The sequence below is a fragment of the Camelus bactrianus genome, chromosome 15, assembly GCF_048773025.1.
Source record: "Camelus bactrianus isolate YW-2024 breed Bactrian camel chromosome 15, ASM4877302v1, whole genome shotgun sequence".
In the NCBI taxonomy this organism is placed as follows: domain Eukaryota; kingdom Metazoa; phylum Chordata; class Mammalia; order Artiodactyla; family Camelidae; genus Camelus; species Camelus bactrianus.
Genome location: NC_133553.1, coordinates 27,144,866 through 27,162,139, shown reverse-complemented (window position 1 = coordinate 27,162,139; position 17,274 = coordinate 27,144,866). Strand labels below are relative to the sequence as shown.

The following is a 17,274-nucleotide window of genomic DNA, read 5'->3' as shown; positions in this document are numbered from 1 at the left end:
AGATTTTCAATATAGAAATTGTTCTGAAAATGTGTTATGTAATTTAACCAGTATGTTTTGATTTTTATGTTAGGATCTGGAAAAACAGCCTATGACCACAGGAATACTCTCACCTTATCAGGTGATGGGTCTCTTCACCACAAATTTCTGGATTCAAATGTCAAATTCAGTCACATGGAAAAAAATGGAAAGAATCCAGCCTCAAAAAGTTTGCTAATGTTCGATGCCTCTAGTGCCTGGGGACCACAGATATCTGCTTCAGTCCATTTGGACTCAAAAAAGAAACAGCATTTGTATGTCAAAGAAGTCAAGATCAATGGGCATCTTGGAGCCTCTTCGTTCTATGCTAAAGGCGCATATGGCCTGTCTTATCAGAGGGACCCCACCACTGGCCGGCTAAGTGGAGAATCCAATCTGAGGTTTAATTCCTCCTACCTCCAGGGCACCAACCAGATAATAGGAAGCTACGAAGATGGAACCGTCTCCCTTACCTCCACGTCGGATCTGCAAGGTGGCATCATGAAAAATACCGCTTCCCTGAGATACGAGAACTATGAGCTGACCCTGAAATCCGACACCAATGGGAAGTATGAGGACTTCGCCACTTCTAACAAGGTGGATCTGACCTTCTCTAAGCAAAGTGCCCTGATGCGTTCTGAGTATCACGCTGACTACAGGTCACTGAGGTTCTTCACCCTGCTTTCTGGCTCACTAAACTCTCATGGCCTTGAATTGAATGCTGACATCTTGAGCACGGACAAAATCAATAGTGGGGCTCACAAGGCAACACTGAGGATTTCCCAAGATGGAGTGTCTACCAGCGCAACAACCAACTTGAAGTATAGTCCCCTGGTGCTGGAGAATGAATTCAATGCGGCACTCAGCCTCTCTGGAGCATCTATGAAATTAACAACAAACGGCCGCTTCAGGGAACACAATGCAAAATTCAATTTAGATGGAAAAGCTGCCCTCACGGAGGTATCACTGGGAAGCGCTTATCAGGCCATGATTCTGGGTGTCGACAGCAAAAACATTTTTAACTTCAGAATCAACCAGGAGGGGCTTAAGCTTTCAAATGACATGATGGGCTCATATGCTGAAATGAAACTTGACTACACAAACAACCTGAACATTGCAGGGTTATCACTCGACTTCTCTTCCAAACTGGACAACATTTATAGCTCTGACAAATATTATAAGCAAAATTTTAATCTAAAGCTGCAGCCCTATTCTCTGGTGACTACTTTAAACAGTGACTTGAAACTCAGTGCTCTGGATGTGACCAACACTGGCAAATTACGGCTAGAGCCCCTGAAGCTGAATGTGGGCGGGACCATAAAAGGAACTTATCAAAATAATGAAATAAAACACATCTACACTATTTCTTATGCTGACTTATCAGCAAGTTATAAAGCAGACACTGTAGCTAAGGGGCAGGGAACAGAGTTTAGCCACCGGCTCAACACAAACATCGCTGGGCTAGCTTCAGCCATTGACATCAGTACAAACTACAATTCGGACTCACTGCACTTCAGCAATGTTTTCCGCTCTGTGATGGCCCCATTCACAGTGACCGTCGACACACATACAAATGGCAACGGGAAACTGGTTCTCTGGGGACAACACACTGGGCAACTGTATAGCAAACTTCTGTTGAAAGCAGAACCTCTGGCCTTTACTTTCTCTCATGATTACAGAGGCTCCACAAGTCACCGTCTCATGTCCAACAGGAGCATGAGTACTGCTCTTGATCACAAAGTCAGTGCCCTGCTCACGCTGGCCGAGCAGACAGGCACCTGGAGACTCAAGACACAGTTGAACCAAAATGAATACAGCCAGGAATTGGATGCTTACAACACTAAAGACAAAGTTGGTGTTGAGCTCAGTGGACGAGCCCTGGCTGACCTCACTATGCTGGACATCCCTATCACGGTACCATTTTTACTCAACAAGCCCGTCAATGTAATTGATGCTTTAAAGATGAGGGATGCTGTTGACCAGCCCCAAAAATTCACTATTGTTGCTTCTGTGAAATATGATAAGAACCAAGATGTGCACACCATCAACCTCCCATTCTTTAAAATCCTGCCACAATATTTTGAGAAGACTCGGGGAGCAGTTATAGTTACACTGGAAGCTATACAGAGAGAACTGAAACGCATCAATATTGATCAACCCATGACAAAATACGTAGCAGTTCTGGGCAGACTTCCACAGCAAGTTAATGATTATCTGAATGCATTCAATTGGGAGAGACAAGTTTTGAGTGCCAAGGAGAAACTAACTGCTTTCACAAAAAATTACAGAATTTCAGAAAATGATTTACAAATGGCATTAGACAATGCCAAAATCAAGCTTAATGAGAAACTATCTCAACTACAAACATATGTGATACAATTTGATCAGTATATTAAAGATAATTATGATTTACATGATTTTAAGGCAGCTATTGCTAAGATTATTGATCAAATCATTGAAAAATTGAAAATTCTTGATGAACATTATCATATCCGTGTAAATTTAGTAAAGAAAATCCATGATCTATATTTGTTTATTGAAAAGATTAATTTTAACAAAATTGGAAGTAGTACTGCATCTTGGGTTCAAAATATGGATACTGAGTATCAAATCAGAATCCAGATACAAGAAAAATTACAACGGTTCAAGACACAGATTCAGAATATAGACATCCAACACCTTGCTGAAAGGTTAAAACAACTGGTTGAAGCTATTGATGTCAGAGTGCTTTTAGATCAGTTGAGAACTACAATTCCATTTCGAAGAATAAAGGAGATTATTGAATATATCAAATACTGTGTTGTAAGTCTGTTTGAAGATTTTGAAGTAACTGAGGAAATCAATGCTTTCAGAGGCATGGTCCATGAGTTAATTAAGATGCATGAAATAGACCAACACATCCAGATTTTAATGAATAAATCAGTGCAGCTGGTCCACCAATACAAGTTGCAGGAGACTGTTCAGAAGCTAAGCAGTGTCCTCCAACAAGTCAAGATCGAAGATCATGTTGAGAAATTGACTGGGTTTATTGATGCTGCTCTCAAACAGCTTGAAGCATTATCTTTTAAACAAGTTGTTGAAGAAGTAAACAAATTCCTCGACATGTTGGTAAAGACATTAAGGTCATTTGATTACCACCAGTTTGTAGATAAAACCAATAATCAAATTTGTGAGGTGACTCAGAGAATCAATGGTGAAATTCAGGCTCTGGAACTTCCACAGAAAGCTAAAGCACTGAAACTGTTTGCAGAGGACGTGAAGTCCGTGGTCTCAGCCTATATGGAAAACCTAGGTGCCACCAAAATAACTGTATTCTTTGATTGGCTACAGGGGACTTTAAATTCCACGTCTGTAGTTCACATGAAAGCCAAATTCCAAGAGATCCTGGAAGACACACGAGACCGAATGTATCAAATGGATTTGCAGCGGGAAGCTCAGCGATACCTGTTCCTAGTTGGCCAGGTTTACAACACACTTGTCACTTACATTTCTGATTGGTGGAGTCTTGCTGCTAAGAACCTGACTGACTTTGCAGAACAGTATTCTATCCAAGACTGGGCTGAAAACCTGAAAGCATTGGTAGAACAAGGGTTCACTGTTCCCGAAATCCAGACCACCTTCGGGACCATACCTGCCTTTGAAGTCAGTCTCCATGCCCTTCAGGAGGCTACATACCAGACTCCTGACTTCACAGTCCCCCTGACAGATCTGAAGATTCCATCGGTTCAGATAAACTTCAAAAAGTTGAAAGATATAAAAATCCCATCCAGATTTGCCACTCCAGAATTTACTGTCCTCAATACCTTCCACATCCCTTCATTTACAATTGACTTGGTAGAAATAAAAGCAAAGATCATCAGAACCATTGACCAAATGCTGAACAGTGAGCTGCAGTGGCCAGTCCCGGAAGTGTACCTGAGGGATCTGAACGGGGTGGACACTATTCTTGCTAGAATCACTCTGCCAGACTTCCACTTACCAGAAATCACAGTGCCAGAATTTGTAATTCCAAATCTCAACCTTACAGATTTCCAAGTTTCTGACCTTCGCATACCAGAATTCCAGCTTCCCCACATCTCACACACTATTGAAGTACCTACTTTTGGTAAGCTGTATGGCCTTTTGAAAATCCAGTCTCCCCTTTTCGTATTAGATGCAAATGCTAACATTCAGAATGCAACTGCTTCAGCTAGTAAGGCAGAGATTGAAGCTTCCTTCACTGCCGAAGGAAAATCCAAATTAGAAGTCCTCAATTTTGATTTCCAAGCAAATGCACAACTGTCAGACCCTAAGATTAAGCCACTGGTTCTGAAGGAGACTGTGAGGTTCTCCAGCAAGTACCTGAAAACAGAGCACGAGAGTGAAGTGCTATTTTTTGGGAAGGTTATTGAGGGAAAATCAAACACAGTGGCAGGTTTACACACAGAAAAAAATACACTGGAGCTTAGTAATGGTGTGCTCGTCAAGATAACTAATCAGCTTACCCTGGACAGCAACACAAAGTACTTCCACAAATTGAACATCCCCAAACTGGACTTCTCCAGTCAGGCTGACCTGCGCAATGAAATCAAGACTCTGTTGGAAGCTAGACACATAGCATGGACTTCTTCTGGAACAGGATCCTGGAAATTGGCACGCCACAAGTTCTCAGATGAGGGAACACATGAATCACAAATTCGCTTTACTGTGGAGGGACCCATCACTTCCTTTGGATTGTCTAATAAGATATATAGCAAATACCTAAGAGTAAACCAAAGTATGGTTTATGAATCTGGCTTCCTCAACTTTTCTAAATTTGAAGTCCAGTCACAAGCCGAATGCCAGTATGTGGGCCGAAGTGTTCTCACTGCCAAAGGCATGGTCCTGCTTGGAGAAGGGAAGGCAGAGATAACTGGCAACCATGATGCTCATTTAAATGGAAAAGTTATTGGAACTTTGAAAAATTCCCTTTTCTTTTCATCCCAGCCATATGAGATTACTGCATCCACAAACAACGAAGGAAATTTGAGAGTTAGTTTTCCATTAAAACTAACGGGCAAGATAGACTTCCTGAACAACTATGCACTGTCTCTGAGTCCTAGTGCCCAGCAAGCAAGTTGGCAAGCAAGTGCCAGGTTCAACCACTATAAGTACAATCAAAATTTCTCTGCTGTAAACAATGAGAAAATCACTGAGGCCTACGTAGGAATAAATGGAGAAGCCAACCTGGATTTCTTAAACATTCCTTTAACAATCCCTGAAGTGACTCTACCTTACATAAGGCTCACAACTCCCCAGGTGAAGGATATCTCCTTATGGGAAAAGACGGGCTTGAAAGGATTCTTGAAAACAACAAAGCAGTCCTTTGATCTAAGTGTGAAGGCTCAGTATAAGAAAAACAAAGACATGCATTCCATCTCAGTTCCTTTGGATGCATTTTATGCGCTTATCAATCATAACATCCATTCCTTCAACAGGCATTTTGAGAAAGTCAGAAACAAGGCCTTATATTTTTTTAACAAATCGTATAATGAAGCAAAAACTACATTTGATAAGTACAAGGTTGAAAAATCCCTCAACGAGCAGCCCAAGACCTTTCAAATTCCTGGATATACTATTCCAGTTATCAACATCGAAGTGTCTCCGTTCACCATGGAGATGTTGCCGTACGGCTATGTGATCCCAAAAGAGATTAGCACTCCCAGCATCACCATTCCAGGCTCTGGTGTCTATGTGCCCTCATACACATTAGTCCTGCCGTTCCTAGAGCTGCCAGCCCTTCATGTCCCCAGGAATCTTCTTGAGCTTTCTCTCCCAGAGCTCAAGGGATTGAGTACCCCAAACAAAATTTTAATTCCAGCCATGGGCAATATTACCTATGACTTTTCCTTTAAATCAAGTGTCATCACACTGAATACCAATGTTGGACTTTATAACCAATCAGATATTGTTGCTCATTTTCTTACTTCCTCTTCTTCTGTCATCAATGCCCTGCAGTACAAATTAGAGGGCACCTCAAGTGTGACAAGGAAAAGAGGGTTGAAGTTAGCCACAGCTTTGTCTCTGAGTAATAACAGATTCGTGGCAGGCAGTCATGACAGTACCATTAGCTTCACCAAGAAAAGCGTGGATGCATCAGTGACAACTACTGCAAGAGTCCACATTCCAATTCTGAGAATGAATTTCAAGCAAGAGCTTAACGGAAATACCAAGTCAAAACCTACTGTCTCTTCATCCATTGAATTAAAGTATAATTTCAATTCCCCCAAACTGTACTCTACTGCTATGGGGGCAGTTGACCATAAGCTCAGCTTAGAAAGCCTCACCTCTTACTTTTCTATTGAGTCATCTACCAAAGGAGATGTCAAGGGTTCTGTCCTTTCACGGGAATATTCAGGAATTATTGCCAGTGAGGCCAGCACTTATTTGAATTCCAAAGGTACTCGATCTTCTGTGAAGCTGCAAGGAGCTTCCAAAGTTGATGGTATCTGGAACATTGAAGTAAAAGAAAGTTATGCTGGAGAAGCCACTTTTCAACGCATATATGCCATCTGGGAACACAATATGAAAAACCACTTACAGCTAAAGGGCCTCATTTTAACATCCGGAGAGCAAACAAGCAAAGCCACCCTGGAGCTCTCCCTGTGGAAAATAGAAGCCCTTGTTCAGGTCCATGCACGTCAGCCCAATTCCCTCCTTAATGTCAATTACCTTGGCCAGGAAGTGTCCCTGCATGCCAACACTGAGAACCAGAAAATCAGCTGGAAAAGTCATGTCCAGGTTCATTCTGGGTCTCTCCAGAACAATGTACAGCTTTCCAATGACAAAGAAGAGGCACTCCTTGACATCACAGGCTCCTTGGAAGGGTACCTGTGGTTCCTCAAAGACGTTATCCTGCCAGTTTATGACAAGAGCTTATGGGACCTCCTAAAGCTGGATGTAACCACCAGCATTGATAGGAAACAGTACCTCCGAGCTTCAGTTGCCCTTGTGTACACCAAAAACCCCAATGGCTATTCTTTTGCTATCCCTATGCAAGAACTGGATGATAAATTTATTATTCCTGGGCTGAAACTGGATAATCTAAATTCCGTTCTTGTCACACCTGCATTCCACATCCCCTTTACAGATCTTCAGGTTCCATCCTACACACTTGACTTTGGTGAAATAAAAATCTACAAGAAGCTAAGTACACTGCCATTTGCCCTCAACATCCCAGCACTACTCAAAGTGAAATTCCCCAAAGTTGATGTTGGGATAACACAATATTCCAAACCAGAAGCCTCCTCAGTTCCCTTTTTTGAGATAACTGTGCCTGCAACTCAGTTAACTGTGTCCCACTTCACCCTTCCAAAAAGTATTTCTGTTGGCAGTGCTGTTTTATACCTAAATGAGGTGACCAGCAACACTGCAGGCTTCAAGCAGCTGACTGTCAACATGCCTGAGCAGACTATTGAAGTTCCTTCCATTAAGTTCTCTGTACCTGCTGGAATTTTCATCCCTTCCTTTGGAACACTGACTGCACGCTTCAGGGTGGCCTCTCCCTTGTACAATGCCAGTTGGAGTGCTGGTTTGAAAAACAAAGAAGATCATGTTGAAACATTCCTGTATTCCACATGCAGCTCAACCATTCAGTTCCTGGAATATGACCTCTATGGTAAGGAAATTTCCTGACTCCCCTCCTACAGGCTATATTTTTTCAGTGAGACTTGTGAATAAATAAGTATGCATTTAGATTATGACTAGAAGCAAAATTGATCTCTCTAGCCCAATTTGAAAGAAGAGGGAAGGTGATACAGAAGGTTATACATGTACAAACCATCCTGTAGAAAACCTACTGACATTCCAAAGGAATAGGTTCAAGGAAAATAGATTTTTCTGTAATCATTTTAGGACGAATAATGTCTCCTATTTTTTTAAAAATAAGGACTGCGTGTTTCAAACATATAAGTAAGGCATTTAGTTAAGACAGAATTCCCCATATTTTCACAATAAAAATGTTTTTGTCCTGCAATTACTAATCTAATGAAATACAAACTCTCTCCCATTCAGTTGTAGGAACACACAAAATCGAAGATGGCATGTTAGTCTCTAATACTACAGGAACATTTGCACACCGTGACATCAGTGCAGAATATCAGGAAGATGGCCAATATCAAGAACTCAGGTATGGAAGTTTCATTTTCACCTCTTGTCCAGTCACTGTGATGTTTGCCACCTCCATAGCCCTTTCATGATGGCTCATCTGCTTTTCTGCTTTCAGGTACTGGGATGCAAAGGTTCTTCTTAACATCACTAGCCCAACACTGACTGATGTCCGTCTGCGCTACGAAGAGGGTGAGAACCACCTCTCCTCCTCGGTAGCCTCCCCAGCCATAGGCACCGTGGGCATCGACTTGGAAGATAATGATACCTTGTGGAAACTGAACCTCTACTACCAACCTCAGGTGAGTCCCATCTAAGGGGCCACACACCCCAAGAGCAAGTAGAGAATATGGGCAGATAAATTTAAGTCAGTACTAAGCGTTAGCTTGGGGCTTTCCCAAACTAGGTAAAACACAAGCAGTGAGCAAGCTGAACTTCTTTTGTGGGGAACTATTGTCCAGAAAGTATTGGGAGTCTTTTATTGATTTTATTAGATGCACACATGACCTCATATTAGCACTATTATTTTATTACATTTGGGCAAATCTAGAAAGATGAGGATTATGCCTCATCACCTAAATCATGGACATACTCTGCCATATGCTGAGTACAATTTTCAGATCATGGTTTCTGGAGTATTGGAAGCTTAAAAATTCTTCTCCACAATAGTTAGGTGAGATATGCCAAATTTCTCTCATGTACTTTATAAGCTCTGCCAGGGCCACATTAATGATGCTTTAGGAGAGGAGAAGAAATAATCAGGTTCTATTCCTGAAGTTTGTCATAGGCTTGGAGGATGGATGGCTTGTGATACTGATCTTCTAAGTCTCTGCTACATGGGCTCTGGACTTTTTTCTTTTTTTGCTACTTCTCCTTTCTCTAAGTTAGTCTTTTCCTGTGTCTTTCTTCCCTTCTCTTCCCCCTTCTCTTCCTCCTCTTCTAATCTTCAGTCCTAGAAAGGCCTTAATGTTAAACTCTGTAAATGCCTTGCATAATGTTATCCTTTCTGGGGCATATGTTAAAGAGGAATTAACAAGAGTGGACTTGCTGAACCATAAGACAAACACATGAAAGATAAATCCCCATCAGGATATGAATGATCCTCTGGTCTTTACTTTTAACTGCTAATGAAGTTTTAGTGTAGTCTATTATGTAATCAAGATAATTGAAAATATGTTCTTTTCATCCTTGTTTGCTGGCTTTAGTCCTCTCCAGATGAAAGATTCAACATATTCAAAATTGAGATGAGGGATGAGGAATCAGATGAGGAATTTCAGATCAAAGTTAACTGGGAAGAAGCAGCAGTGTCCGAATTGCTAAGCTCTCTCAAGGACAGTGTGCCCAAGGCCACAGGGGCCTTTTATGACTATGTCAACAAGTACCACCGGGAGTACACAGGACTTGATCTGAAAGATGCTTCTTTAAAACTGAGAAGAAGTTTGCAGAGCAGCGCTGATCAGGCCTATCAAGAGGCTGTGAGGCAGACGGATGAGGTGGACATGAGGCTCCAAAGGCTAGCCAGAGGCACCACTAAAACCTACCAGCAGTGGAAGGACAAGGCCCAGAGTCTGTACCAGGAACTGTTGGCTCAGGAGGACCAAGGTGACTTCCAGAGACTCCAGAATAGGGTGTTTGACAGCTTAATAGGAGTTGCTCAGGAAACTAATGTGACAGTCAAGCGTGTGACTGACTCATTCATTGATTTCCTGAAGTTCATCAGATTCCAGCTCCCAGGAAGAGCTGAGAACTACACTGGAGATGAACTGTGCAGTATGGTCATCATGGAAGTAGGAAAGGTACTGTCCCAGGTACATTCAAAAATCTGGAGTGGGTTAGAAATACTGTTTTCCTATTTCCAAGACCTGATGCAGAAATCTGAATTAATCAAGGACCAAAAGATTACATTTCCTTTTGGTTCGATGAGTTATCAACTGATAGATTTAATCTCGGAGTATGGGAAGCTGCTGAAACTTTTATCAGAAGAGGTCCAAAAGGCATTTACTGACCTCCAGTCTGTCAAGATTACAGAGCTGCTAAGTGATCTTCAGAGATTTTTACAAAGCATTTTCCAAGAGATAGAAGAAGAACTTCAACACTTAAAGGAGAAATTTCCTTATCTCATTAATGATACCCAAGACAAGACCAACACAACCTTCAACATACATATTCCATTTGCTTTTAGACTCCTGAAAGAAAACCCAGACCTTAACTTTGGTGATTTTAATGAACTTGTTCAAAACACACTTCAGGAAGCTTTTCAAGAGTTACAGCATCTTCATCAGTACATAAAGGATCTTCGCAAAGAATATTTTGATCCAAGTATGGTTGGCTGGACAGTGAAATATTATGAACTTGAAGAAAAGATTATCAGCCTGATCAAGAACCTAGTAGGTGTCCTTAAGGATTTGCATTCCAGATGCACTGTCGGTGCTGCTCAGCTGTCACGTCAAGTTGAGCGATTTGTGCAGAAAGATATCCAGGAACATCTTAGCATCCTTGCCGATGCAGGTGGAAAAGGGAAAGAGAAGATTGCAGAGCTTTCTACCAGTGCTCAGGAAATAATTAAAAGCTGGGCTGTTGCAATGAAGGAAATCATTTCTGATTACCACCAGCAGTTCACATATAAACTACAGAATTTTTCAGACTACCTCTCTGATTACTATGAAAAATTCATTGCTGAGTCTAAAAGATTGATTGACCTGTCCATTCAAAAATACCACGTTTTTCTGAGATGTATCATGGATTTACTAAAAAAGCTACAATCGGCCACAGAAGATAACATAAGCCCCTACATAAAGGTTGCTCCAGGAGGATTTACTATCACCTTCTAATTTTTTATAGCAATTCTCATTTATTCTTCTGCTCCTATTAAGTTTTCACACAGTAGGGGAAAAATTCAAACTGTATGTATTAATATAACCATACAGCAAGCCAGCCCTGTATCAGAAGCACATATGAACTGAACCTGCTGGCATCAGAGCTCTGGAGGGCTCTGGACTCTGGGAAATGACATTTTTTTGCAAGTTAAAGAAAAACCAACGTCTGAGTTATTTTGCTAAACTTTGGGAGAGTGAGAACAAATAAATAAATTCTTTATGGTGTATCATACCACTCAGTGTGACTCATTCATATTGAAAGATAGCAAAATGAGAGTATTTATTCAAATGTCTGACATTTCAAAACCTCTAGAGGAACACACAGTCTTTTGATAGAGTAAATGGGGAAAGGGAGAGTTTGAGGAGGGGAAATATTTTGCCGCCTGAAAAAAAGTAACTGATCTCAGGGATTATATTTGCCAAGTGAGAATGGAAAACTGTTTGCAAGGCTTTCACAGAATTTGATCCATCGGAGCATCTCATTCTATGCCACCAGTTCTTCCTCACCAACCAGTCTGCCTTTGCCAGGCAGGGTTCTCTGCTAGCCTGCGAGATAAACCAGTAAGACTTTTATTTCACTCGCCTGCCAAGAGTGAAGAAGGAATGACTGAGAAGTCCTAGCCCCACAGGCTTCATGGCAGAAGGGATCCCAGAAGGCTCCCTGCAGCTCAGCCAGAATCCATTCAAGGCAAAGGAGGTAAGGGTGGGAGAGGAGGCGTGGGACGTATGTTCCTAACGTTTCTGGGACCAAGCATGCATTTATGCTCTTGAATTTCTTTATTTCTCCAAACTTAATGTGCAACCATCCTAAGTGTAATCAAAACCCAAAGGTTTCCCCTGCCATACCCACTCACCTCAAATTCTGATTTTAAACACTGGCAACATCCAGTCAGAACATCCAAGATGCGCTCTGGTAAGGGGAGGCTGCAAAGAAGCTGTGCAGCCCAGCTGTCACTAATACCATTGGGAAGTTAGCTTTCCCACTTTGATTTCAGTGGCACTGGAGGACAAAGGAAGGTTGTAACCTTTGGGGAATAGGAAATTGGACATCCACCCACCCAAGTCCTACATGAGGTCTGTTTTGGAAAAGGCCCCTTTTATCCAAAAATACCTTCAACCACCACCTTTCTTTCATAAGGCCTTCACATTTCCTTGATGATGTCCACTCAAATGTACAAGCATTACCCAGAAAGAAAACACATTAGCCTATTGCTATCTTAGCAGGATTCTTCTGTCTGGAACTGAGGAGCCAGAAAGAGTCATAAGGAGGTGGAATACATGATAGTGTATGGATCTGGTACTCAAGAGTCTTTTAGCAGATGGATGGATGGATAGTTGAGTGAATGAATGAGTAAATGAAGGGTCATATCTGAGAGTGAGAGAAAGGGGACAGTGAGGCCCAGGTCCCAGAGCATCACATGAGCAATTCCAGGCATAGCTCTACGAGACTCCCTGATGAGCTGTGAGCAGCAAGAATCTACTGAGTGTTCACACTGAAAGGAGGCCTGGGATTATGGCTTAATTTGGAGGGAAAGGAGGAGTCCAAGATTCCTGGTGCTCATGTGATGATCAACCTGTTTCTGGGGCGTGAGAAGAGGGAAAAAGTAGACACAAATTGAAAATGGTCACGTAATCACCCAGTTCCCTGACTGACATCCCTTATGTGAGGTGCCCCTGGCTGGCCTAGAATATCTTCATCATGCTCAATAAAGTTAGAAGGGATTCTAGGGAGGACTTGGACTTTGCTTGCCCTCCTCCTTGGTCTTCCCTGCATATCAGGATGCTTCTCTGGGTTCCATTAATGGCTACATTCCCTACTATCTTGTTGCTTTGGGCAAGTTATTTTCCCCCTGTGAGCTTCAGTTTTCTTATCTACAAAATGAGGATAATCTCTCTCCTGCCTGCCTTGAAAGGCTATTCATGAAAATCAGTTGAAATAATGCATATGAAAGAGTTTTATAACCTTTAATGTTGTATAGAAACAAAGTGCCATTATTATTAGATGATTATTTAAACGAGTTAATGGCAAGGAGAGAGAATGGAGGCAAGGAGACTGAGCCAGTTTAGTGAATATTTATTTGATGCTTCTATGGGCTAAGCACAAAAGCTCTACAGAGGAGACAAAGTTCAGTGAGATGCAATTCCTGGATGTCTGTCTGTCCAACTGTTTATCAGAAGTGGAATGTGTTGTCTCACGATGAGTATAAACAAAGTACTATGAGAGTTTATAACAGGAAAGGATGAGAATCAAGAAGTTTTCATGGAGATGACTGGTACATTGTGCTGTACACCAGAAACTGACACATTGTAACTGACTGTACTTCAATAAAAGTTTTTAAAGTTTTCATGGAGAAAGTTTAAATGGATAAGGGAGAAAGGGCATTGCAGAAGAAGAGCATGAGCAAAGAAAGATAGGTTGAAAGCGACCAGAGCACAAGAAAAGTCGAGGTGAGACAGGACTGGAAAAGCAAGTTGCCATTATTGCAGAGGTCCTGAAAGCTGGAACAAAAGGGTGATACTCTCTTTGCTGGAGAGGGCATCCAATGAAGATTTTTGAGCAGGAGGGTGTTTTGATTTGTGATTTAAGAAAACTGGTATGGCAGCTTCTGCAGGATGAATTGTAGTGGGATGAATCTGGATACGAGACTATGCCAAGGTCCAAGTAAAAGATGCTAAGCACCCCAGCCAAGTCATTGATGTTGGGAGCCCCAGGAGGGGCTGGTTACAAGAAGCATCATGAAGGCATAACTGACAGGGCTGGAGGGCTGATGGCTTAGAACAGAAGGGATGGGTGCCAAAGCTATTAGAAGAGCTGGAGCTGCCTTGGTAATTCACTGGAGCGGAAAATTGGAGAGGTTGCTGGAGTAACCCAAAGAACAAGGAAGAAGAATGAGTAAAGCCGACTTCAGAGTTATGAAATTTTGAACCTGCATAACTTGAAGACCTATCAGGCATCAGTGTGTTGGGGGGACATTATTAATATAAGGCATGGACTCATAGACAATCACAGCTGGAAAAGGACCATGCAATCACACGGGGAATTTCAAATTACAGTGTTGTGTCCAAGCAGAAATATCTAGCAGGCTATTAAATTGGAGATGTGGGCTAGAGAAAAAATAGCCACAAGAATAGGGACAACGGAGAACTTTAACCAATTGTATTGACTTTATGTCCTTATACATATCTTTAGGAACATAACAAGAAAACACAGTTTTTCCTCTTCTACAATTAATTGGCCTATTGACCTGAGAGTGAGCCAACATGTACACGTCCTAAGGACATCCTGTGAGATGACGTGAAAGTACTACTATAAACACAGATATTGCTCCCGTAAAACAAATATCCAAAGTTTAAAACCAAAGAAGAAGTGAAATAATGGCGCCCAGCCCAGGTCCTTGGACCTTTGGAAGCGTGAGCAAGCTGTGTGCTTTGGTTTGACTCCCAGGTCCTGCCTTAGACCAGTGGTGCTGTCCACAGAATAAACCTTGTAGTAAATGAGTCCATGAGAGTGGGCACCACCAGGTGCATCTGGAAGAGCTCCCTCCATTCTCTTCACTCTTCACTTGAAGGCTGGTCATTTGAGGAACCCATCTGCTCTTTATTGGTGAGATGAGCAAAGCCCCCTCTGACTTCTTATTCTAGGTCCCTCTTCTGGCTCTAATTTATGACTTAGTCCCCATTCAGTCAGAGAAGGGGCCAAGCTGGCCTTCAAATGGGGCCTGTAACATGGGAGCCAGAGTAGACAAACAGATGTTCCCTCTAAAAGTGTCTAATAACCAGAGATAAATGTGCAGAAACAGACCCTACCTCTTAGCTCATCTCCTTGTCTTGCTGTTTCACATTAAGAGGTCAGCTGCAACTCCCTTCAAGCACTCCATTTGTTGGTGGGATGGTTGGGTGGTCACCAACAAATAACATTCCAGGGCCTCATAAAAGTTGGTGGAGTAGGTACACATGTTTCTAGGAGGAGAGGGTCCTGCCCTTCTCCCCACCGTACAAACTGGCTCACGCCTCCTTTGAGTCTGAGCAGTGCTCGGGTCAGTGATACCCAGGGCACAAGGCACTAAGTTATGACCCTTGAGTAAATTTCACCCCCCGACTAGCACCACCAAGGCCCAGTTTCAAGTGAGAGGGACAACTCAGGACTTGGAGGTGGCCTGGTCTGTGAACTGAAGACTCGTGTCCCCACCCTTGTTTCTAAGCTCTGGTGGCCATTCCATGCTGCATGAGTACCTGGCCACACGGAGCAGAGGCATCCACAGTTTAGATTCTAGGCTAGAGAGTAGCCTGAGGAAAGGGCAGCATGGTCAACAACCCAGCCCCCCAATTCTCCCTGGCTCCTCAAGTGAACTCTCCACTCCTTTCTTCTCCTCCATCAAGCGGGTCCCACTCAGGCTGGCACGTAGTTCCCTATGGAGCAATGAGGCCCAACACAGCTCTGGGAATCTTGTACCAGGACTGGGCTAGGTTGGTTGGAGCCAGGGTCATTAGAACACTCCTGGAATTACATGATGCATTGGAAGTTCACAGAAAGGACAATAGAAAAGAGGGCAGAGTACTGCCTGTAATTCTGGTGAGCTGAGGTCAGGAAGCCTGGGGCAGCCACTATTTCCCTCTTCTCAAAGAAGGCCTAAGCTCTGGGGCCAAATTCAGGCTTCACCATTCATGATTTATGTAATCTCAGGAAGGTTACTTGATTTTTCTAGTTTCGTCTTTAAAATGGGAATCACAAAAGAAGAACAGATTGAAGCACTCTGAGCAGGAACAGAGAGGGGTTCCCTCTCACATTACAGGGTTGTAATCAAGATAAAATGAAATCATCTTTTTTCATTTTAGGTTATAACACAACATTATAAATCAACTATACTTCAATTTTTTTAAATACCCACACAGCCCCCACTCCCAAAAGGATAAAATGAAATCATCTATGTAGTACCTTGCACACAGAGTAGATAAACTGATTACATCATATTGATAGAAGTTAAAAGGAATGAAGTGTAATTACAATTAACACACAACTATTTAGAGGAATTTTACCAACATAAATGGCGTAAGAAGGTAAGTCCCAGATTAAACACAGTATGGTACCCTTTTAATAGAGTTACAATCAACTAAAATCAAACAATTTATTTTCTGGAATGATAGTTTTAAAGAAAAGGAATGATAAACTCAGGATTCTGACTTGGTTACATCTGGTGGAGAGAGGCAGGGGAAAGGATGGTTGTATTAGACTTTTCCAGAGAAACAGAACCAATAGGATATATATAGAAAGAGAGATAACCAGAGATTTATTATACCAATTATCTAGAAGATAGAGGCCAAGAAGTCCCACGATCTACCATTTGCAACCTGGAGAACCAGGAAAGACTTTGGTGTCTGAGTCTGAAGGCCTGAGAATCTGGGGGCCAGTGGTGTAAGCCCTAGTCAGAGTCTGAAGGCCCAGGAACCAGGAACACTATTGTCCAAGGGCAGGGGAAGATGGAGAGAGCAATTCACCCTTCTCTGCCTTTTGTTCTGTTCAGGCCTCAAGAGATCGGATGGTGCCCACTTGCACTGGTGAGGCCCACCTGTTCAACTCAGTTGACCGATTCAAATGCTAATCTCTTCTGGAAACACTCACAGACACACCCAGAAATAATTTTACCAGCTACTGGGTATCCCTTAGCTCAGTCAAGTTGACACATGGAGTTAACCATCACAATGGGCGAGGGCACACAGGAAGATGTGAGTGTTGTCGTGCTTTCTCTCTCATGCTGGGTGATGAGTCTGAGAGCATTTATTATGTTATTAATTTACTTAATCATATTATTTTTATTATATAAAAAAAGTAAAAAGAGAAAAGAAAAACCTTCAAGTGCCTGGGACATATTAAGTACTTAATTTAATTTGTGATTCCCTTTCTGTCTTTATGGCATTAACCTGGGAATTTGGGATGGACAACCCCTCACTTTTCATTTTAAAAAAAAATTTATCGAATTTTTGGGGGGAGGATAGTTAGGTTTATTTTATTTTATTTTTTTAATGGCAGTACTGGGGATTGAACCTAGGACCTCGTGCATGCCAAGCACATGCTCTACCACTGAACTATACCCTCCTCCTTCTTATCAAAAGGAAATTACTTTATATCTTCACCAGCTATTCAATAAGCCCCTTCTCTTGGCTAGGAACTCTCCTAAGCATTCAGGGCATAGAAATGAACAAGGCTTTGCAGTGGGATGCTGGGAGAGGCCCAGATGAGAAGGACTCACAGGGACCC

General features: G+C 42.2%; 1 protein-coding gene and 1 long non-coding RNA gene across 2 annotated transcripts in view; one reads left to right on the top strand and one right to left on the bottom strand.

Annotated features, from left to right (window-relative positions):
• Window positions 1-11,250, top strand: part of APOB (apolipoprotein B) — a 39,480-nt gene extending 28,230 nt beyond the window's left edge. The window contains exons 26-29 of the mRNA XM_074341721.1: window positions 74-7,654; window positions 8,050-8,164; window positions 8,261-8,444; window positions 9,348-11,250. Coding sequence (XP_074197822.1) covers window positions 74-7,654; window positions 8,050-8,164; window positions 8,261-8,444; window positions 9,348-10,973 — 9,506 coding nt within the window. The 3' untranslated portion in view covers window positions 10,974-11,250. The remainder of the gene's footprint in view (window positions 1-73; window positions 7,655-8,049; window positions 8,165-8,260; window positions 8,445-9,347) is intronic.
• Window positions 1-17,274, bottom strand: part of LOC123614636 (uncharacterized) — a 161,293-nt gene that overhangs the window by 13,482 nt on the left and 130,537 nt on the right. The window lies entirely within an intron of this gene.